At 38.6% G+C, this 18,602-nt stretch overlaps 1 protein-coding gene across 2 annotated transcripts in view; it reads right to left on the bottom strand.

Annotated features, from left to right (window-relative positions):
- Positions 1–18,602, bottom strand: part of MAN1A2 (mannosidase alpha class 1A member 2) — a 163,621-nt gene that overhangs the window by 110,709 nt on the left and 34,310 nt on the right. For both annotated transcript variants that reach the window (XM_054813961.1, XM_054813962.1), the window contains exon 3: positions 3,812–3,908. In XM_054813961.1, coding sequence (XP_054669936.1) covers positions 3,812–3,908 — 97 coding nt within the window. The remainder of the gene's footprint in view (positions 1–3,811; positions 3,909–18,602) is intronic.

The raw sequence follows: 18,602 nt of genomic DNA, 5'->3' as shown, positions 1-18,602 counted from the left end.
TCTTACATGCATCATCTTCCATCAGCCTTTTCTCTTCACCCTTTGTGTTCTAATGAGAACTTGACCCAGATCCCATACAATCCCACCTCTGCAGTAACATCCTGCGGCTGTCATCAAATTATCCCAGCAATTTAAGCAGCCCAACAGAAAAGTAAACTTTTTTTTTTTAGCTTAGCTGCTATAACCACCAGCAGAGCTGCAAATAAAAATTTAAACTGGAAATAGACTCTCCGCTACACTTTTTCCTTGCCTTTTACACTTTGTCTTATAGGGTAGGGATAAATAACAAGTCTTGAGATTATCAGCCGTTTCAAAACCAGGCAACTTTCACAAAACCAGGAGCAAGTTATTGCCCTGTTTCACCGACACAGAAACTATAAAGATTAATTTCATGTGTCATCTAAGCGTAAACATCTTTAAAAGCTCACCAATTCCCAGACATACTTTCCCAAAGCAGCACCATACTACTAATGCTGTGACCCAGCTGTTGAAGAGGTACTATTCAAGATTTTAACTGACTATGCTGTTTGATAAGCAACACTTTTAGCAGGTTCTGCTTTACAATTTACAGTCACCAGCTCAGACATCTGAAAAAAGACTGGCAAGAGTTTCTAGTTGCAGGTCAATTAAAGCAACCCCATCAGGTTTTGTTATAAGAGTCAAACTAATAATTGGGACAGCCCACAAATGTTTTTGGCGGCATGCTTCAGTGAGGCACACAGAATCTTGCTTTAAAGTTTATTACCCTTCCTTATTTTTTTTATGACTTAAAACTAAGATTTATGAGAGCAGACCAGGCCACCTCTTCTCGCCTTCTCCAATCCCAGTCTAAACCCTGCTGGATCTTGCAATGTTAGGAACACTGATGTTACTCTTGGCATAGATATAGATAAACGCTGCTTTGAGGGAAAGGGGAGTCCAACAGGGAAGATTAATGGCTTTAACTTGAATCGCTTTTACCTCACTTGAGAGTTATCAGTAAACCCGATTTCCCAAAGATTTGTGAAAGGGTTGCGGTATCAACCAGCAATACCATCTCCTCCTTGAATTTCACAGACACGCTATGAATTGAAATGGAAATAAAACAGACTGCAGTAATGGCAGACAGTAGTTTGGGTCAAATCATCTTTGAAATGATTAATAAAAACAGGTTTTGCTGAGCAGCTTTTTATTAAAAATAGCATCAGATTTAAAAAAGAATGATGTAATGCTTCTATAAAGGCAAATACCGCTGGGAATGGTGTCATTATGGGTAATAAGAGATTGGTAAAGTACTAGCAATAACAATACAGCCTAGATAGTCCTTGGTACAAGGACCAATTTTTCCTCCCCTTCCCATCAACCACCCACCAAATCAACAATAGCTGATTCTGTTTTAGACTTGGTATACACTGAAGACAACTACATATTTCAGAAGATTTTTTCATATGAAATAGCTTTGAACAGAACAATCATAACATGATTTGACTAAAAATTAAATGGCACAAAATAGTATCTGGATTTTAAAAGGACAAACAGGGAATCAGCTGCTAGAGTTAGCTGAACAAGAGGATCAGAAGCTTGAATGTGGAGGAAGCCTGCAATTTCTTTCAGACAGGAATGCCAAAACTACAAAGAATAAGCATCCCAAGGAGAAAAAAAAAAAGAAGTCCTCCAGACTCATTAGGAGACTTGTTAGAAGTAAGCAGAGGAGGAATGGAAAGAAAATAAAAGACTAGAGTAAAATTGTAATTCAAAATTGCTTCAAAATATTGTGTCAGTCACATTAAAAACAAACATTAGAAAAATGCTCTCCTGCCATATAAAGAAAAAACCTCACTTCAAAGAGTCTGGGTTACAAACCAAGGCTAATCTAAAATTATACTTGGCAAATTAAGCAACAGAATTGCATGTAAATTCAACAAAGACTACATGATCATACAGGTGAACATTAAAGATTTTCACTGTCAGACTCAACTTCCTCAGCTGAAAAAAATATAAAGAAAAGCCATGGATTAGAGATAATATACAACTAAATCACAGGAAGCTTCAGAAGAGATTCTTCTAGTAGAAATGAAAGCAGTGCCAACATACAAGGTAGCAAAGAGAAATTATCTAAGAATACTACGCAATACTTTCTGGGAACATAAGGAAATGTCCTTCTGTCTGTCATGGCAGAAACCTGTTGCTCTGGTCTTCCCTTCAGCCTCACACTCTCTCCTTGCACTATGCTCAGTACTGGCTGCATCTTAAGACTCTTCCATTTCACTCTTCAAACTCCTCATCCAGACCAGATGCTTTTTTCTCCTGAGCATGCTAACTTGCTCATCTTTCCCTCCTTAGACAACTCCCTCTGACCCAGTCATTTTCTTTATAAAGGAATAAAAAGAAGTAAAGCAGTATCAGCTTCCACACCACAGTGAAGCTTAAGAAATCAGGTTCCAGTGCATAACCAACAGCAATCAATGCCAGGCCGTAAAGGGTTTGTTTGCAAGTAAAGCTGAGCAGTCCCTACTGCAGACAGGGCTAGTACAGCAGCTGAAATTATTCTCTATGGATTTAAATAGGCTTCTACGCACTACAGGTTGGAGGGGTGGGTTTATTTGTGGGTGGGGGGTTTTTTTGGTTTGTTTGTTTGCTTTTAAGTATTGCAGACTTAAAAAGACTTAAAACTCAGACTCCTTCCATTGCTGGGAGCAGGGGAAAGGAGCAGCGTGCCTAGTGCAAGTTCTTCTCCCTTCTCCATGTCCAGCACTTATTTAAGGTTGAAGTTCATCATGCAAATAAATTTGATGAAAAACTGTTTAGATATAAAGAAAATAACTTGTTTATTTGGTAAGATATAAGAATGGTTTCAAGATAAAATTTAAGAAGACTGGGGGAAAGGACAGAGCAAAAAATGAAAAATCTCTTTAAGCATTGCAGTACTTCTGAGACCTCCAGGGCTCAGTCCTCAACAGTTACAACCAGGTTTTTTGAACCATCAGTCCTGTAGAATCGGGGACAAAAAAAAAGGATTCTTTTCTGGTTCAAGTACCAATAACAGGCTCGCCACTTTCCAATCACAATTCTACTTATTCTATCCCAGTGCATTTACACCAAAAAAGCAGCACTGCTGCGGATCACTCATATTTTAAGAAAGAAAAGCCATCTAGTCTGATCACATGTACACAACACAAGGCTATTCAATTTCTTGATCTTTACCTTCCTCATGTTTCATACTATTCTAAATGCCATTTTTAGCACTCACATTCATACTCCATTGCTCAAATATTCTCACTCCATCCCTTGAATTTCTTCCAAATAGCCCCTACCCTCAAACTCCTGTATTTTGAGTGTTGGTGTTTTCTTTCATTTTGGTCTTATGGGTTCAGGATCCACAAGTCACATATCATAACACTGTCACTTTCACTTTATCCAGATGGCTTTTTAGAAGCTACTTTAAATTTCATCTTGGTACTAGCAGTTTTTTGGCATCTTGCATGTGCATTTTGTCTTGTATCACATTCTCATGAATTAAACAAAGATCTATATTTATTGCATCCCAAAATATCATCAATGCATTGTAACTTTTATTTATACATATATGCATACACAAAGTAACAGTGCACACAGACACAGCTTAGCTTTTGCAACAACGTACTACTCCCAAAAAGATAGTTTAGTAAAATAATTCATTGAAGTATCATTGAAATAATCAATACACTTCTGTCATCCACGCTTCAAAAGACATATTAAAACAGAATTTGCTAGGAAGTTTGGGTAGACTTTCAAAGAGGATAGCATGGACAGAAATATATATTAAAAAACCACAATAGAAAATATAGCCTACCAAATATGTTGGTGGAATGTCCTTTCCGGGCAATTGGTTTGAGCTCATTATGTCCCCATCCATATTGTCTATAATTGTCCCAGGCATGCTTCATCATCTAAGAGATGGAAAAAATAGGATTCAATTACATTATAAAACTACTTTGTACGAATACAATATTTTACTCCTTACTTGATACTTCATCTTTCACAATCATCGCAGCATACCAATAATCACTTTGCCACTATACCTCTTGCAGAAATCAGATTATGCAGCATAAATAAATTTGGAAACAACTTCAGCTCTATTTGACTTGAGCTATACAGCCTAATGCTCTGCATTAGGTTGTTTTCTTCTTCTTTCTTTTCCTTAAATATATGCACAGACATTTATGAATTTAAGCATATGGAATAAGCATTTAAGCAGAAGGAATTGATGAAAAATACTGGCTAATGTCTAAGACACTATCCAAAAGAAAAAAAAATTCTACCAAAATCTGAAGGATAAAAGGGATTTATTTACACTGGTGCATCCAAGTATGACTAAACAATTTTGCAAAAGGCATAATAATTTTTTTATTAGCAACGCCTACTTGACAAAGATATACTGTCATACAGCCTCTATCAAAAGAAACACAAAAAGCTTTGCTCTTTAGAAAGTATAATGAACAAAGCAGTATAAAATTATTAATATTTGCTAGACACAACATTCTCAACTCTTTTTAATAGATGTTTCCACCACCTACTGTAGCAAACTACATCAAGAAACAAAAGGTCTTGCTGACCCACAAGAATTAGTTGTGCACATCAGCCACCAAGCACTGCTTTTATGGATTTGCTAAAAACTTTTAAAATTCCTTGCTTGTTTGCATACAGCCAAAATTCAACAGCAACTAAGTTGCAAAGCAAATGCGGGTTTAAAATCAAATATTATTAGTTCCCTAAAGAGATCAAAGTACAAGAAGATATCAGATTCTAAAAGACACCACCCCAGATACAAGAACAGTTAGGAACAAACCAACAGCCATGCCGCTGTATCTACAATGTTACACATTTTATTTTTATATTGAGTCTTAAAAATGGTATTAAAATATTGTTACTATAAAAAAGAACTCTAAGAACATGTATAGGACTTAAATCATGATCTCCACAAGTCTGAAGTGCTAAGAGGAGAAACTATGCTAATTAACTAATAAACCAACACTAACTCTAACAAACTGATTATATCAGGACAAGTAAAGTTTTCAGTACAATTTACAAGACTGTAGTTTTCTCAATTTAATCAGAGAGTCATGACACTCTCAGAAAACCAGAGGGAACAAGCAGATGCTGGCTAAGAAGTGAGGTGCATCCAGTTGCCTTACCAGCACTATGTCATGTAGAAGCCACTCTCTTCTCTTACTGAGTTCAGCATCTGGTAATCCCAAATCTTTCAAACTGCATCTAAACTTCCTGCCGAGACACGCAAAACAAAGTCCCTGTCTCCCTACAGTCATCATCATCTCTGTCCAGCCTACACGGCTGTAATTCCTTTGAACCCGAACTCCCTCCGAATTTCGTAGGGCTGAGTTAACTCATGCGCAGACAATAAATTCGAACCACAGCACAGGCCCAGAAGCTGGGAAGTGCTCCTGTGTTAAACTGGCATCAACCTAGGCACAGATGTCCCTCTCAAGGTGCGACAGGTCCCACCACTTCTGCTTGTCATTCAAAGTCAGCTCACATGTTACATTTGGTATTTGCACTGTAAGATTCTGACACCTGATTAGGCAGCAGTACTGTCTAGTTTCTTTTAGTGTCATGAACCTGTAATGTAAGAAAAAGAAGATGCAAATATTATACTAAAAGAGGAGAGAAAAGACATTTCATTAGCATTCACAAATTCCTTAGTGTTTACAAAGCACTTATCAAATTGACCAATTAATAGCTATTAGAACCTCAAGATGAGTCAGGTAAAGTAATCCTCTCTTGACAGGTAAGAAAACTGCAGCATGACAAATGCAGCAAAAGCCTGATCACAGGCAGTGTAGAAGTCCCTCTGAGACCTCTTACTAATGTTATCAAGAATCAACCTACAAATTTTTTTTATATAAAATTGTTCATTAACTTAAGATCATAGAATCGAGAATCACAGCATCATTCAGGTGTGAAGGGACCTCAGGATGTCTCTAGTTCAACCTCCTGCTCAAAGCAGGATCAGTTATGGAATCAGACTGGACTACTTAAGGCTTTATCCACTTAGAATGGGACAGTCAAGGCCTCCATGAAGCGTCCTGCTCTAACTCACAAGTTGCCAGTCCACCTTTAAATCCTAAAAACTCTACCTGGGAAAACACAGACGTATAAGTTTCAGAAGGCACTAGAGGATGAAAGTAAAGAATTACTGACCAGTGAGCTCTATGTGAGTTTGACAACAAATGGATGTCTAAACCACAAAGTGACCATGACCTGGCAGACCAACCTGCTTCCACATAAGGGAAACTGGGCTTCTGAGACTTCTGAATTCAAATATATAGAATCATAGAATCATTTAGGCTGAAAAAGACCTTTAAGATCATAAAGTCTAACCGTAAACCTAACACTGCCAAGACCACCACTAAACCATGTCCCCAAACACTACATCTACACATAAATGGATGCATCAATTAAGTATTTCATGAAGGAGAATCAAATGCCCATTGACATTTTAGCTTTGTAAAAATCTGTAGACAAATACCAGTATAGATCAAAACTAGCTACGTCCAAAAGAAGAACAACAACTTGTTTCCTCAGGGCAGAATGTTAATTGTGGAATATTTCACTGTCCCAATTTGCTGTGCTTCAGGGAGAAAGGTACAGATTTTGTTACAGACTATCTAGTTCTGAGGAAACCCAAGAAAATTATGGAAGTTAAAGGTCTAAAACCAGAATACATCACAACATAAAATGTTTCTATATCTGTAAGATCATAAGATGAAATTTATCCTAAGATAAAATTTCATTTTCACTAGATTCATGAATTAATGCAGAACTTAAGAATACATTACTGAGAGCAGAATCTCTGTCGAACACAGGAGACTAAGACACAGTTGATTCCATCATCTAAGGTTCTGAGATAGCAAATCATATTTTGAGAAGGCTAAGTTACTTTGATAAACACGAACGCACATCTGTCCTGTCCCATCTGCCTCCCCCAAACAGCGTACGAAGAATATGGTGTTATAACTCACCGAGAATCTTTTGACTTTATTACACTAACTAGTCAACTGATCTTTTCCAAATGACTACTGAGCATTACTCTGGCATACAGCTCATAACTCTTCTCTACCAAAAAGCAGCAGATTTCATGATACCATGTTAGCAGATAACTGCACATTACTTGCAAGTGAGAAACCCCACAGCTCTTGTATACAATATTAAGTTTTATAAGGATGATATGCCTAAAGATCTTATAACAACATGGAGATTTCTGTTACTGCCAGAACTGGTAGCATGATATACTATAGATAGAACGTCTTTACTATTGGGAACAGTTGTGCATGCAGAAGCTTTTGAGAGACGGGAGAAGATAGATGTGTCTGCCAGCTAAAAACTTAACATAGGATGTCACTTTTGCTCACGAAGTACAAGCAATGTGAACTCGTGATCTGAAAAACAAGATTAGCTATACGGTTATGCCAGATAGCATTTGTGTAGTGAAAGCTGGAAATGTTGAAGAATAGCTGCAGGTATAGATAGGCTTTTATTTTAAAAACAACCAACAACTTTGTCTTTAAGAGGAGAGGGAAGTTTCAAACACTGACCAGAACATCAGTACTAATGATAAATGGCAAAAATACTTGCAAAAACCCCCACCCCAACCCTTAAAGAACCCACAACAGAGGCAACTTAATCTCAAGAAGAGTGAAAATAACAAGCTTGTCCAAGCATTGAATCAGTAATTGTGAAAAAGGCATGGGGTGGATTTCCATAGCTGAAGTTTCTGTTCCTGATAGCAGTCTGCCAAAGGAAGCACTTAGAGCTTGATGGCATATCATATAAAGATCTTGCAATTTGTCCACCAGAGAACAAATGATTTTAGTGATGGACTTTTTACTTACACTATGAATGCCAGATGACTGATCTTGCTTTTGAAGACAAAAAACATTCATAGGAGATAGGTCCATTGAATACCAGTCTCGAAAATGTTTATTATGGGATACACCATATACAACAGCCAGCAAGATGCTGTTGCATGTACAGCTTGGTAATTCTACAAAAAGATGAATTTGGACTCTGCTGCAAGAGAGCCAGAATGTTGAAACGCAGGGTATGTCTCAAATGAAACTGGTTTTGTAGGTACACCATTATGTAGATGCTTTTACTGACTTCAGAACACATTTATGGGATCTGATCCTCCAGAGTCACTCAGATTTTTGTAAAGACAGAGTGGTAATATCATGTTTTGACAAAATCATAATTGTAACAGTAAAAGGAGGTTACAGTGATTGAAAAAAGAGACTTTTGTAAGGGAGTTGTATCACTACAACAGCATGTTAGAAACAATAATTCAAACAACAGACTGTTTCAAAAGCCTCTTTCCACTACTCAAAAAAGGGCACACATGGCAAACAGAAAATAAAGAGTCCTGAGAAATAAGAAACAATTTACTGGCAAACTGCAGTATTTATTGGTTGTGCCTAGAAACAAGAAACCAATCCTCTTCTTGCCATTCCTCAGAAATGTGCACAACAGAGAAAGCAAATAAGTTTTGCTTTCAAAGGAACCTATTCTGGTTAAGGGTATGATTTGAAGAGATTTATATAAACCACCTTCAAATTCTGTTTTAAAATTAACCAAGGACTTCCTAGACAAGATTACTGCTCAATTGGCAGATTAAATATTAATAACCACTTTCCTACTGTCTGCAGAGAACACTTTTGGGAGGTAAAATTAAAGAATGATCTTTTCCTTGTATAGATCCTCAGATTTTTGAAGAAACTTAGAAAACTCAGATTATTTTATTCTTCTGGGAGCTACAAATCTCTACCTAAAGACATATTATTTCAGGCATCTGTCTATGCCTCTGTCATGCATTTATGAACTCCACCACCAAAAAGGTCTCTTTGGAACATGTTCCAAGCACACACAGGAAGCTGGGTTTTCTTTTACTGATGAATCTGGTACCAAATCCATTACTAAAACAAAACTGTTTGTGAAATGTATCTAAAATGGGAAGCTTGTCCTTTTTTTGTTGGCATAAAATATTTAAGTCTAAGACACCCAATGGAACTAAGGGGAAAACACTTCAGAATGGTGAGAACTGGAACAGTAGATGTAAAGGACAGCTCACAGCAGTGAATTTGTACAAGAAAGCCAAATGTTTTTTCCCCCTAAGATGGTGAATCAGTATTTGTTGCCTTGTGTGTCCTCATGCTTTCAAGAGAAACTGGTAGTCATGGGTTTGACTGGTCCCATGGTGTTCAGAAAACTACAACATTCCAGATCATCTGTAAACCACCAGGACCGCACATCAGCCAGCAGAAAGCAGTTCCTTTCTGCCAGTCTCACCTTTCCAGGCATCAATCTAATAATCATCAGATTATCCTTGCACCTCTGCCAGTTTTACTGTATCCTTTTTGAAGCTGAGAGACCAGAACTACATGAAGCATGCAAGATGCAGAGGCACCTTAGCTACACACACTACCATAAGAAACTTGCCTGTTTTCTTCTCTTTTCCTAAATTACTGAATATTAGCTTTTTGTCCGCTATCGAGCACTACAGTGACATTTCCAAGAAACTATTATAAACACAAGCTCTCATTCTCAGGTGGTAATAAGTCACCTCACACATTTTCATATTAAGTGTGAAGTTGGAATTTCTCCCCCTCCAGCCCCAATATGCATCATTTTACATTTAGCTGAGAAATAAAAGGGGAAATAATCACTCAGTCCCATAGGATTTTTCTGCAATTCTTCAGTCTGGCCTCAGTTTTCTATTCCAAATCCCCATGTTGGCACCAAAGTTGATCATACCACTATTCATCCATTTTCCAACTCTAAATAATTTATTTGTATAATTTAGGGCATGGATCCCCAGCACATGTCCTCTGTGGCCTCCAGCACCACTTATTCATGCTTTCTATTTCCTGCCTTCTAACCAATTTCTCCAGGCAGAGACACAGTCCTCCATCCCCTGGCTGCTGTTAGTGAAGAACTTCGCCAAACATTTTCTGACAAGTTGTATATATAACTATCTCCCTCATTCGCATGCTTGTTGATTCTTTCAATCTTCTATAGCTTTGTGCATCATGACATCATTAAAAAGATACTAGGAAATCTTAGGTATCTGTGTGCTCAACAATTCTATTCCCTGTTGTAGTTTCTGTTAATCTGCACAGTTCATTCATCAGACGTAGGGGTCTGCAGTTCTTTGATCTCCCCTTGAAATCCTTTCAAAAATTGATGTCTCATTAACCACCTTCTAGTCCCCTGGTAACAAAGCAGAAAATAAGGATAGATGCCAGCAATGCAAATCAAGAATCCAAATCTCAGAGCAAACTAAGAGTAAGCTGTTGCAAGTTTCAGGTATTACAGTATTGCATGCAGATTGTCTATGTCTTAATGAAACACACCACATGAGGTTACTCATCAACTCTAAGTAGCTCACATTGTGTATCAATAAATCATTAATATCCATAATTCTGAAAGGTAACATCAAGCATTAATGTAATTAAGAAAACTATGTTCAAGAACACACTGGCATATATTCTATGGAGTTGCTCTGAGAAACACAGAAGGGACTACAGCAGAAATTATGCAGAGACAACTAACGGCTAGTGGAATTTTTATATTTAAGAGGACGCTCTTGCTTTCCAATCAAAATCTCCACAGCTTCAAAATACACATTGTCGTTTGTATAATTTAATATAGAGCTCTCTTCCATCTAGCCATAACTAATGATTTTTTGCCACTCTCTGTAATACAGGAATAAATGGCACATAAAATATAAAAGTTAAAAAAAAACAACACCACCACAACCACCAAAAAACCCAACAAAGCCCCATCAGATTTCATGAAGTGTTTTGATTTATCCAACTCTGGAGGCAAGTAATTTACCTGGGATTTTGCTCATTCTTGTTTGGCTGACTATATCAGGGAAGTTAAATATTTCCTTGTTTTCTTGATCTTATTTTGCATTTGTGAATTTTAAATACTGCAAATGTGCTAGTTCATTGTTGAAAGAGGCTCTGCTCACAATGGTCTGGAAAAAAGATATCTTTAATAATGAAGACCTTCTTGAATTTTTAACATGCTTCCAATAATGCATGAATGCTGGAGAATTCTGTAATTGCTACAACTTGAATAAATTGATTCATTTTTTAAAATATCCTCAAACACACAAACTTGCATTCCTCATTAGTAGCACATTTTAAGTTACCAACTAAAGCAACCTATCCAGGATATGCAGCTGAAATACTGTACCATCCACACCAGGAGCTTTATTTTCATCCTTCTGTTTGACCAAAATAAATACACCAAACTACAAAGCTTCTCACAGGCATAAATTAAAGATTTGCAAATGTAAAACTAGTTCTTTATACAATCATCCCAACATGCTGGAACACAACCTTGTGCAGGGCCATTCATAACTTGCCTGTACTGGCCAAAGTGCTAATTGCACAATTTTCATTCTAATATGTCCACTGAAAATTAGTTTACCAACAGGCTTGATCAAAACCTCATTATTTTAAGCAGATTTCACTCATTCAGTAAAAATGAGATAAGCATTAAAAAAGTGCAGTGAAACTAATTTAAAGCCAAATTAACTGTGCTCAACATGTGCTGAATTACATTTGAGAATCCAGAACACAGAGAATCCAAATAGTGTACAAACAAAAAAATCACTTAATGAACAGTATGTGTGTATACATAAATACAAACACAGTTTTATACACACACACACACAATTACTTTATACTTAAAAGTGTGTGTGTGTATGTTTTATACAAACACTGAAGAGAGTGTTATCTTAAATACTGAAAAAAATAGGTCATAATACTTACTGTGCTTCGTTTTTATTGTTATCAAAGCCAGGAGCAGTGAGCTACAAAATACAGTGCAAAACTCCTAACACATAGACTTGTACTACTAAAAACTGATGTCCTAACCAACTACAAGTCCAAGCAAATTTGACCAAGACAGAGTGTAAAGTGTCAGCAATAATAAAATCGTTCTACATTGGTTTTAGATACTGAAAAGAGTCCCACAGTCACAAAAGGCTATTTGATCTAGCCGAATAGGCTAGATCAGAAGCACTGCAATTACAAAAAAATAGATGAGATTAGCAGTGGAAGTTGTATGAATAGTAGCTATGAGGAGTTATGCAGCATGAAGAGACCTCTATACGATTAAGTATTTCTTTTTTCTGCACAGCTCTTCTCAATAGGCACACAAAATAGAACTCAGGTAAAAGGACACTTACTCACTATTTTTAACCTGATTTCTTAAGAGAGTAAGGCTTATGCAATCTTGCTATCTGTGCATCTGTCATTTGCCACACACATTTGCAGTAGCCTTTGAATCCATTCTCTCATTTCAAAACTGATTTTACAGAATTCGAGGAACCACGTACTTAAGACCTCTACTGGGGGGGGGGGGGGAGAGAGAAAAAATATCTGTGGCTAGGTGAGGTTGACAGACACAATTTAGTACCCCAACTGAAAGGCAGTTATAACCCAATCCTTTATTCATTCAGAGGGGTAGCATTTAGCACACAGATAGCTCTAAACCACGCACAGAACACTCATGCAGTCAAGTAGGAAGATAAGAGGACATTCGCAGTAACATGTGCATGAAGAACAGAGGGTCGTATAAGGGGATGTAGGTCAAAAATCCATAGGAAACCATTAGTTTTACTGCTTATAAAACAAGCTGTTACGTCTCAACATTATTAGCAGCCTCTTGAGCATCATCCAGAGAACATGATGAAAATACATTTTAATCACTTCTCTTCTTGACACATTTCTAAAAGTATTTCCAAAATTGCCTCCACTAGTATTAAATAAATTATCTTCCTACTTCCCATTCTCAGAGAAAACATATTACAAGTCACATTTTAAAAGACAATAACACTGAAAGTTTTGCTGAAGGCCACATTAAGTTCACTGGCAAAAGAACCCAAGTCAGAACATCCCCAGCTTCCCAGCTGGAACCTCACTCCTCACTTGTGCAAAGCATCCAGACTTAAGAGTGACTTGTTCTGCAGGTGTCAGATATAGCAAGTGACGTCTAACTATGGCCTCTAGGCTCCCTGGATACACATTGTGCAACAACTTTTGCTTAAATGTCTTTCTCCGCTTTTCCTTTTTACCATAAAGCCATGACAAGCAGGAACAGAAGCAAAATTTTACTGTGTTGAAAACAACTTATCAGAAAGTAATAAGATATCTCCTTGCTATCCTGTCTCATTAAACATAACAGCTTTTAAACTGCACAAGAAGCAAGTGTGCTACAGCCAGCAGGTTCAGTAACTTCACAACTCTAGTTTATTTGTGTGAACACCACATTTCCTTTGAGCTGAATTTAAATAAAGGCTACGTACAATTAACACTGCCTAATTACATGACTGCATATCACAACAAATGCAGAACACATACAGAACAAAAGCTCCAGAGACCAGATTTTGAAACTTAGAACACAAACTATTTCGCTCGTAAGTTCACTTAACTGCACTTGTGTAACATTCTGGAGAAGCTTTCTTCCAGTTGACAGGCTTAGTCAACAAACATCATCCTATCACAGAACGGTAGAGGTTGGAAGGGACCTCTGGAGGTCATCTGGTCCAGCCTCCCTGCTCAAGCAGGGTACACTCGAGCAGGCTGCCCAGGTCCACACCCAGTCATCTTACGAGTATTTCCAAGGAGGGAGATTCCATAACTTATTTAGACAACCAGCTCCAATGCTTGGTCTCCCTAGCAGTAAACAAGGGTTTCCAACGTTCAGGTGGACCTCCTGTGTTCCAGTTTGTGCCCATTATCTCTTGTCCTGTCACTGGGCACCACTGAAAAGAGCCTGGCTCCATCCTCTTTGTGCCCTCCCTTCAGGTATTTATATACATTGGTAAGATCCCCCTGAGCCTGCTCTTACCCAGGGCAAACAGTCCCAGCTCTTTCAGCCTCTCCTCAGATGAGAGATGCTCCAGTCCCTTAACCATCCTTGTGGTCCTTTGCTGGACTCTCTCCAGTATGTCCATGTCTCTCATACCAGGGAGCCCAGAACCAGATACAGCACTCCATGGGTGGCCTCACAAGAGCTGAGGAAAGGGATCACCTCCCTCAACCTGCTGACAATGCTTTGTCTAATGCAGCCCAGGATGCAATTAGCCTTCTTTGCTGCAAGGGCACCCTGCTAGCTCATGGTCAACTTGGTGCCCACCAGGACTTCCAAGTCCTTTTCTGCAAAGATGCTTTCCAGATGGCTGGCCTCCAGCATATATTGGTGTATGGGGTGTTCCTCCCCAGGTGCAGAACTTTGCACTTGCCCTCACTGAACTGCCATGAAGTTCCTGTCAGTCCATTTTTCAAGCCTGCTGAGGTCCCCCTGGATGGCAGCATGACCCTCTGGCACATCAGCCACTCCTCCCAGTTTTGTCATCAGCAAACTTGCTTAGGATATATTCTGTCCCATCATCCAGATCATTAATGAAGATGTTGAACAGGATCACACCCAGTACTGACCCCAGGGGTACACCACTAGTTACTAGCCTCCAAACAGACATCAAGCAACCGATCATCACCTTCTGGGCCCAGCGGTTCATCCAGTTTTCAACTCACCTCACTGTCTGCTTATCCAGTTCATACTTCACCAGCTTCTCTGTGAGGCTATTTTGGGACAGTGCCAAAAGCCTTACTGAAGTCTAGGTACACAATATCCACTGCTTGTGCCTCATCTACTAAGCCAGTCATTTCATTGTACAAGTTTATCAAGCAAGTCGACCATGACTTCCCCTTTTTCAATCCATGCTGGCTACTCACAATTACTTTCTTGTTGTTCATGGGCCTGGAAATAGTTTCCAGGATTAGCTGCTCCATCACCTTCCCAAGGAAGGAAGTAAGGCTGACCAGTCTGTAGTTCCCTGGGTCCTCCTTCTTGCCCTTCTTGAAGATAAGCATGACATTTGCTTTCCTCCAGTCTTCGGGCAATTCTCCCAATCATCATGATTATTCAGAGATTATCAAGAGGTCTCACAGTGACATCAGCCAGCTCCCTCAGCACTCCTGGGTACATCTCATCGTGGCCTATAGACTTACGTATGTACAGTTTGGGTTAGTCCTTCACCTGATCCTCTTCCAATAAGGGTATGTCTGTCTTGCTTCAGATTCTCAGTAGTCACCAGGGCTTTGGATTCCTGAAGGTCAGTCTTATCAGTCCAGACCGAGGCAAAAACAGAACCTCAGCTTCTTCCATGTCCTCTGTCACCAGATCCACTGCCTCATTCATCAGCAGGCCCACATATTCTTTAATCTTCCTTTTGTCACCTGCATACTTATAGAAGCCCTTTACGTTGCCTTTGACATCCCTTCAGATTCACTTGCAGTTGGGCTTTGGCTTTCCTAACCCCATCTCTGCAAACTCAGACAGTATCTCTGCATTCCTTTCAGGTTAACTGTCCCTGTTTCCACCTTCTGTATGCTTTCTTTCTGTGCTTGAGTTTTGAAAGAGCTGCTGGTATTTCTGCCTGACTTCCTTCTCACTGGGATGGACTGCTCTTGAGCTTGGCAGAAGCAATCCTTCAATATTCACCAGCTTTCCTGGGCCCCTCTTCCCTCCAGGGCCTTATCCCAAAGGACTCTACCAAGCAGATCTTTGAAGAGGCCAAAGTTCGCTCTCCTGAAGTTCAGGGTTGTGAGCTTGCTTTTTACCCTTCTCCTTCCTCTCAGGATCTTAAAAACTCCACTATCTCATGGTCCCTACAGCCACAGCTGCCTTTGAACTTCACATTCCCAACAAACCCCTCCTTCTTTGTGAGTATGAGGTTTAGCAGAGCACCTCTCCTTGTTGGCTGCACCATCATTTGGAGGAGTAAGTTGTTATCAACACACTCCAGGGAACTCTGGAATTGCTTATGCCCTGCCATGTTATGCCTCCAGCAGATATTGAGTTGAAGTCCCCCATGAAGACCAGGGCCTGCAAACATGATGCTGCTCCAATCTGCCTGTGGAGCACCTCATCCACTTGTTATTCCTGGTCAGGCCACCTATAGCAGACACATCCTACAATGTCATCCATATCAATCTGCTCTTTAATCCTTACTCATAAGCTATCAGTTGGTTCATCATCCATCCCCAGCCCAGGCAGAGCTCCAGGCACTTCAGCTGCTCTCTCACATAAAAGGCAACTTCACCTCCTTGTTCTCCTGGCCCATTTTTCTTCAAAGAGTCTGTATCCCTCCACTGCAACACTCCAGTCATGCAAGTCATCCGACCACATCTCCGTGATCCCAACAAGATCACAGCCCTGCAAATGCACACAGATATCCGACTCATCATGTTTAGCCCCCATGCCACACACTTCACTGTACGTGCACTTCAGAGGTACCCTGGCACACTGATTTCCCAGAAGGGGTTTTAGGGATTTTCTCCTTAATGGTGCCTTGTAGGCACTTCCATGCTTATATGCAAATGCTAGAGTTGAACCTACTTAAGCCCTGTTTTGCTGATTTTGCCAACACAAGCTCCAGAACCTATTGTTGACAGGGATTGTCAGTGCCCTCCTCTTCACACCCTTTCCCCTTACTGGCGGAATCAAGAAGATCACCTGGGAACCTGGGGCCCCGACAATCACCCACAGAGCTCTGTAGTCAGTACAAATGCAAAAACAATACTGTATGTAATATAAACTGACTTGTGTGTAAAATATGCACATCCATAATTTCAACAATCCAAGACCTCTGGACTTCAACAATCCAAGACCTCAAAATAAACCTGTAAATGTTTAGAACAAGGTGTACCTATATAGAATATCCTGCATAGGATTAGTACTGTTGTCGTGTGAAATACTCTATTTTAATGATTATCTGAAATGAATGCTGGCAGTAAGGCAATACTGTGAAATCTTAAATGAAAGAACACCTGAACTCAGAGTAGGGTGAAAAAAATAAGAAAGTCTTCCTTATTTGACTAGATAAAAATTTAACTCCTCAAGGAAACAAAACTCATTTTAAAATAAAAAGGACTATCTGTAATGATTACACTCAAACTGTAGGGAAAAAAATATTCTGAACACCATTTAAAGGATACAATAATGGAAATTAAGTGCTGAAAATTCCTAGCGCTCATGCAATCTATATCTAATTTAACTTGGAAGGGAAGCCAGTGACCTCCAGAAGATGAGTTTTGTTCTTAATTTCTTTGCATTAACCACAATAAAAAGAAACATCTTAAAATCTTTGTGGGAAATTATACAAATTACATCTACCCTCTTATAAAACCATTTTCTCTTTTTTACTTAGTATGAAAAAAATCACTAAAATATTAATACAAAGCTAAAATGTAGCAGCAAGAATAATTTTCAGATGTGTTTATTCTTAAAATACTAGTTAATTAAAAGACACGGCATTTTTTTAAAGCCAGAAAAACAAGCTAACTACTACAGAAGTGCTACAAGCATGTGTAGTAAGCAGGTGGAAAACCTTCATTTCTGAAAGTTGTTACTGCGCATCCAAAATAATCAGCCAAGTCATAAATGGTCCTTATTGAAATAACTGAATTAATAGCCTGTTAGAAGAATATAGACAAATTATACAATTCTGTGACATAGTTCCAATTAAGATATAATGTAAGACTAAATAAAAATATCAGAACCAAAAACAAAACATGCAGATTCTGCTCCTGGTTTATGCCATGACTTTAACAAGTTTCCCTCTCTCTGCTCGGTAAACATTCCTACTCTAGAAAAGCTTTCAAATGCTTCACAAAGCTCTCAAGAACATTACACAACTTTTTATTTTTATGTGCACTTTTTAAAAAAAATCAAAATGGGTATTTTTAAAATATTTAAGTACTGCAAAATCACTTCTTATACTAAGATTTGTTAAAAAAGACTTCCAGTTGTTCTTCAGAAAGAAAAAGTAGTGATAAATTTTCTCTAAAAATGATAGAAATGAGATCTCCGTTTGAAAGTTTTCCAGTCTTTCTCCCAATTGTAAAGACCCAAGTGCATGTTACAAATAGTCCCCAACAATCAGCCTAATTCTATATAGTTTTTCACCATTTGATACTAGGTGAAATAGGCTGTACAAATTCATTTTATGAATTTAAACAGTCTAAAGCTGTTCTGTGAGAGTGAAGTTCCTTAAATATGCATCAGGACACTTCAAAGTCAACCAAGGCATGAACCAAATCCTCTCTCAGGACCACCTGGAATTTTGAAGCCAGATATGCAGCCTCCAAAGAGCTAGGAGCTTCCCTGTGCTATTTTTTTGGTCTCAGGCAACCATAATGTCTTGCATGTCAGAGATGCTACATAAGATAGGTGTAGACTCATGTTAGAGATATTGACTCCTAGAACGTGGGGTTTTTTTGGGTTGTTTGGTTTGGTTTTTTTTTCACTAAGTCTCTATCTCATCTACAAATGCTATTTGTATTGGTCTACACTGGTTACAAAAAACAGTGAGATAAGACTTCGGTGATGATCATAGCATATTTCAAAATGCACTTTGCATCTCTAGAATCACTGCAGCCTTCTGTGATACATCTGATGCTGTCAAAAACAGGTCTCAGGCAAAATATTATTCATGTGACACTGCCAATATATGTTTTATCTCAGCCACATTACATTCCTTGCAACATAAC

Source organism: Grus americana, chromosome 1, assembly GCF_028858705.1.
Source record: "Grus americana isolate bGruAme1 chromosome 1, bGruAme1.mat, whole genome shotgun sequence".
Classification (NCBI taxonomy): domain Eukaryota; kingdom Metazoa; phylum Chordata; class Aves; order Gruiformes; family Gruidae; genus Grus; species Grus americana.
This window is presented reverse-complemented; position numbering and strand designations above follow the sequence as displayed.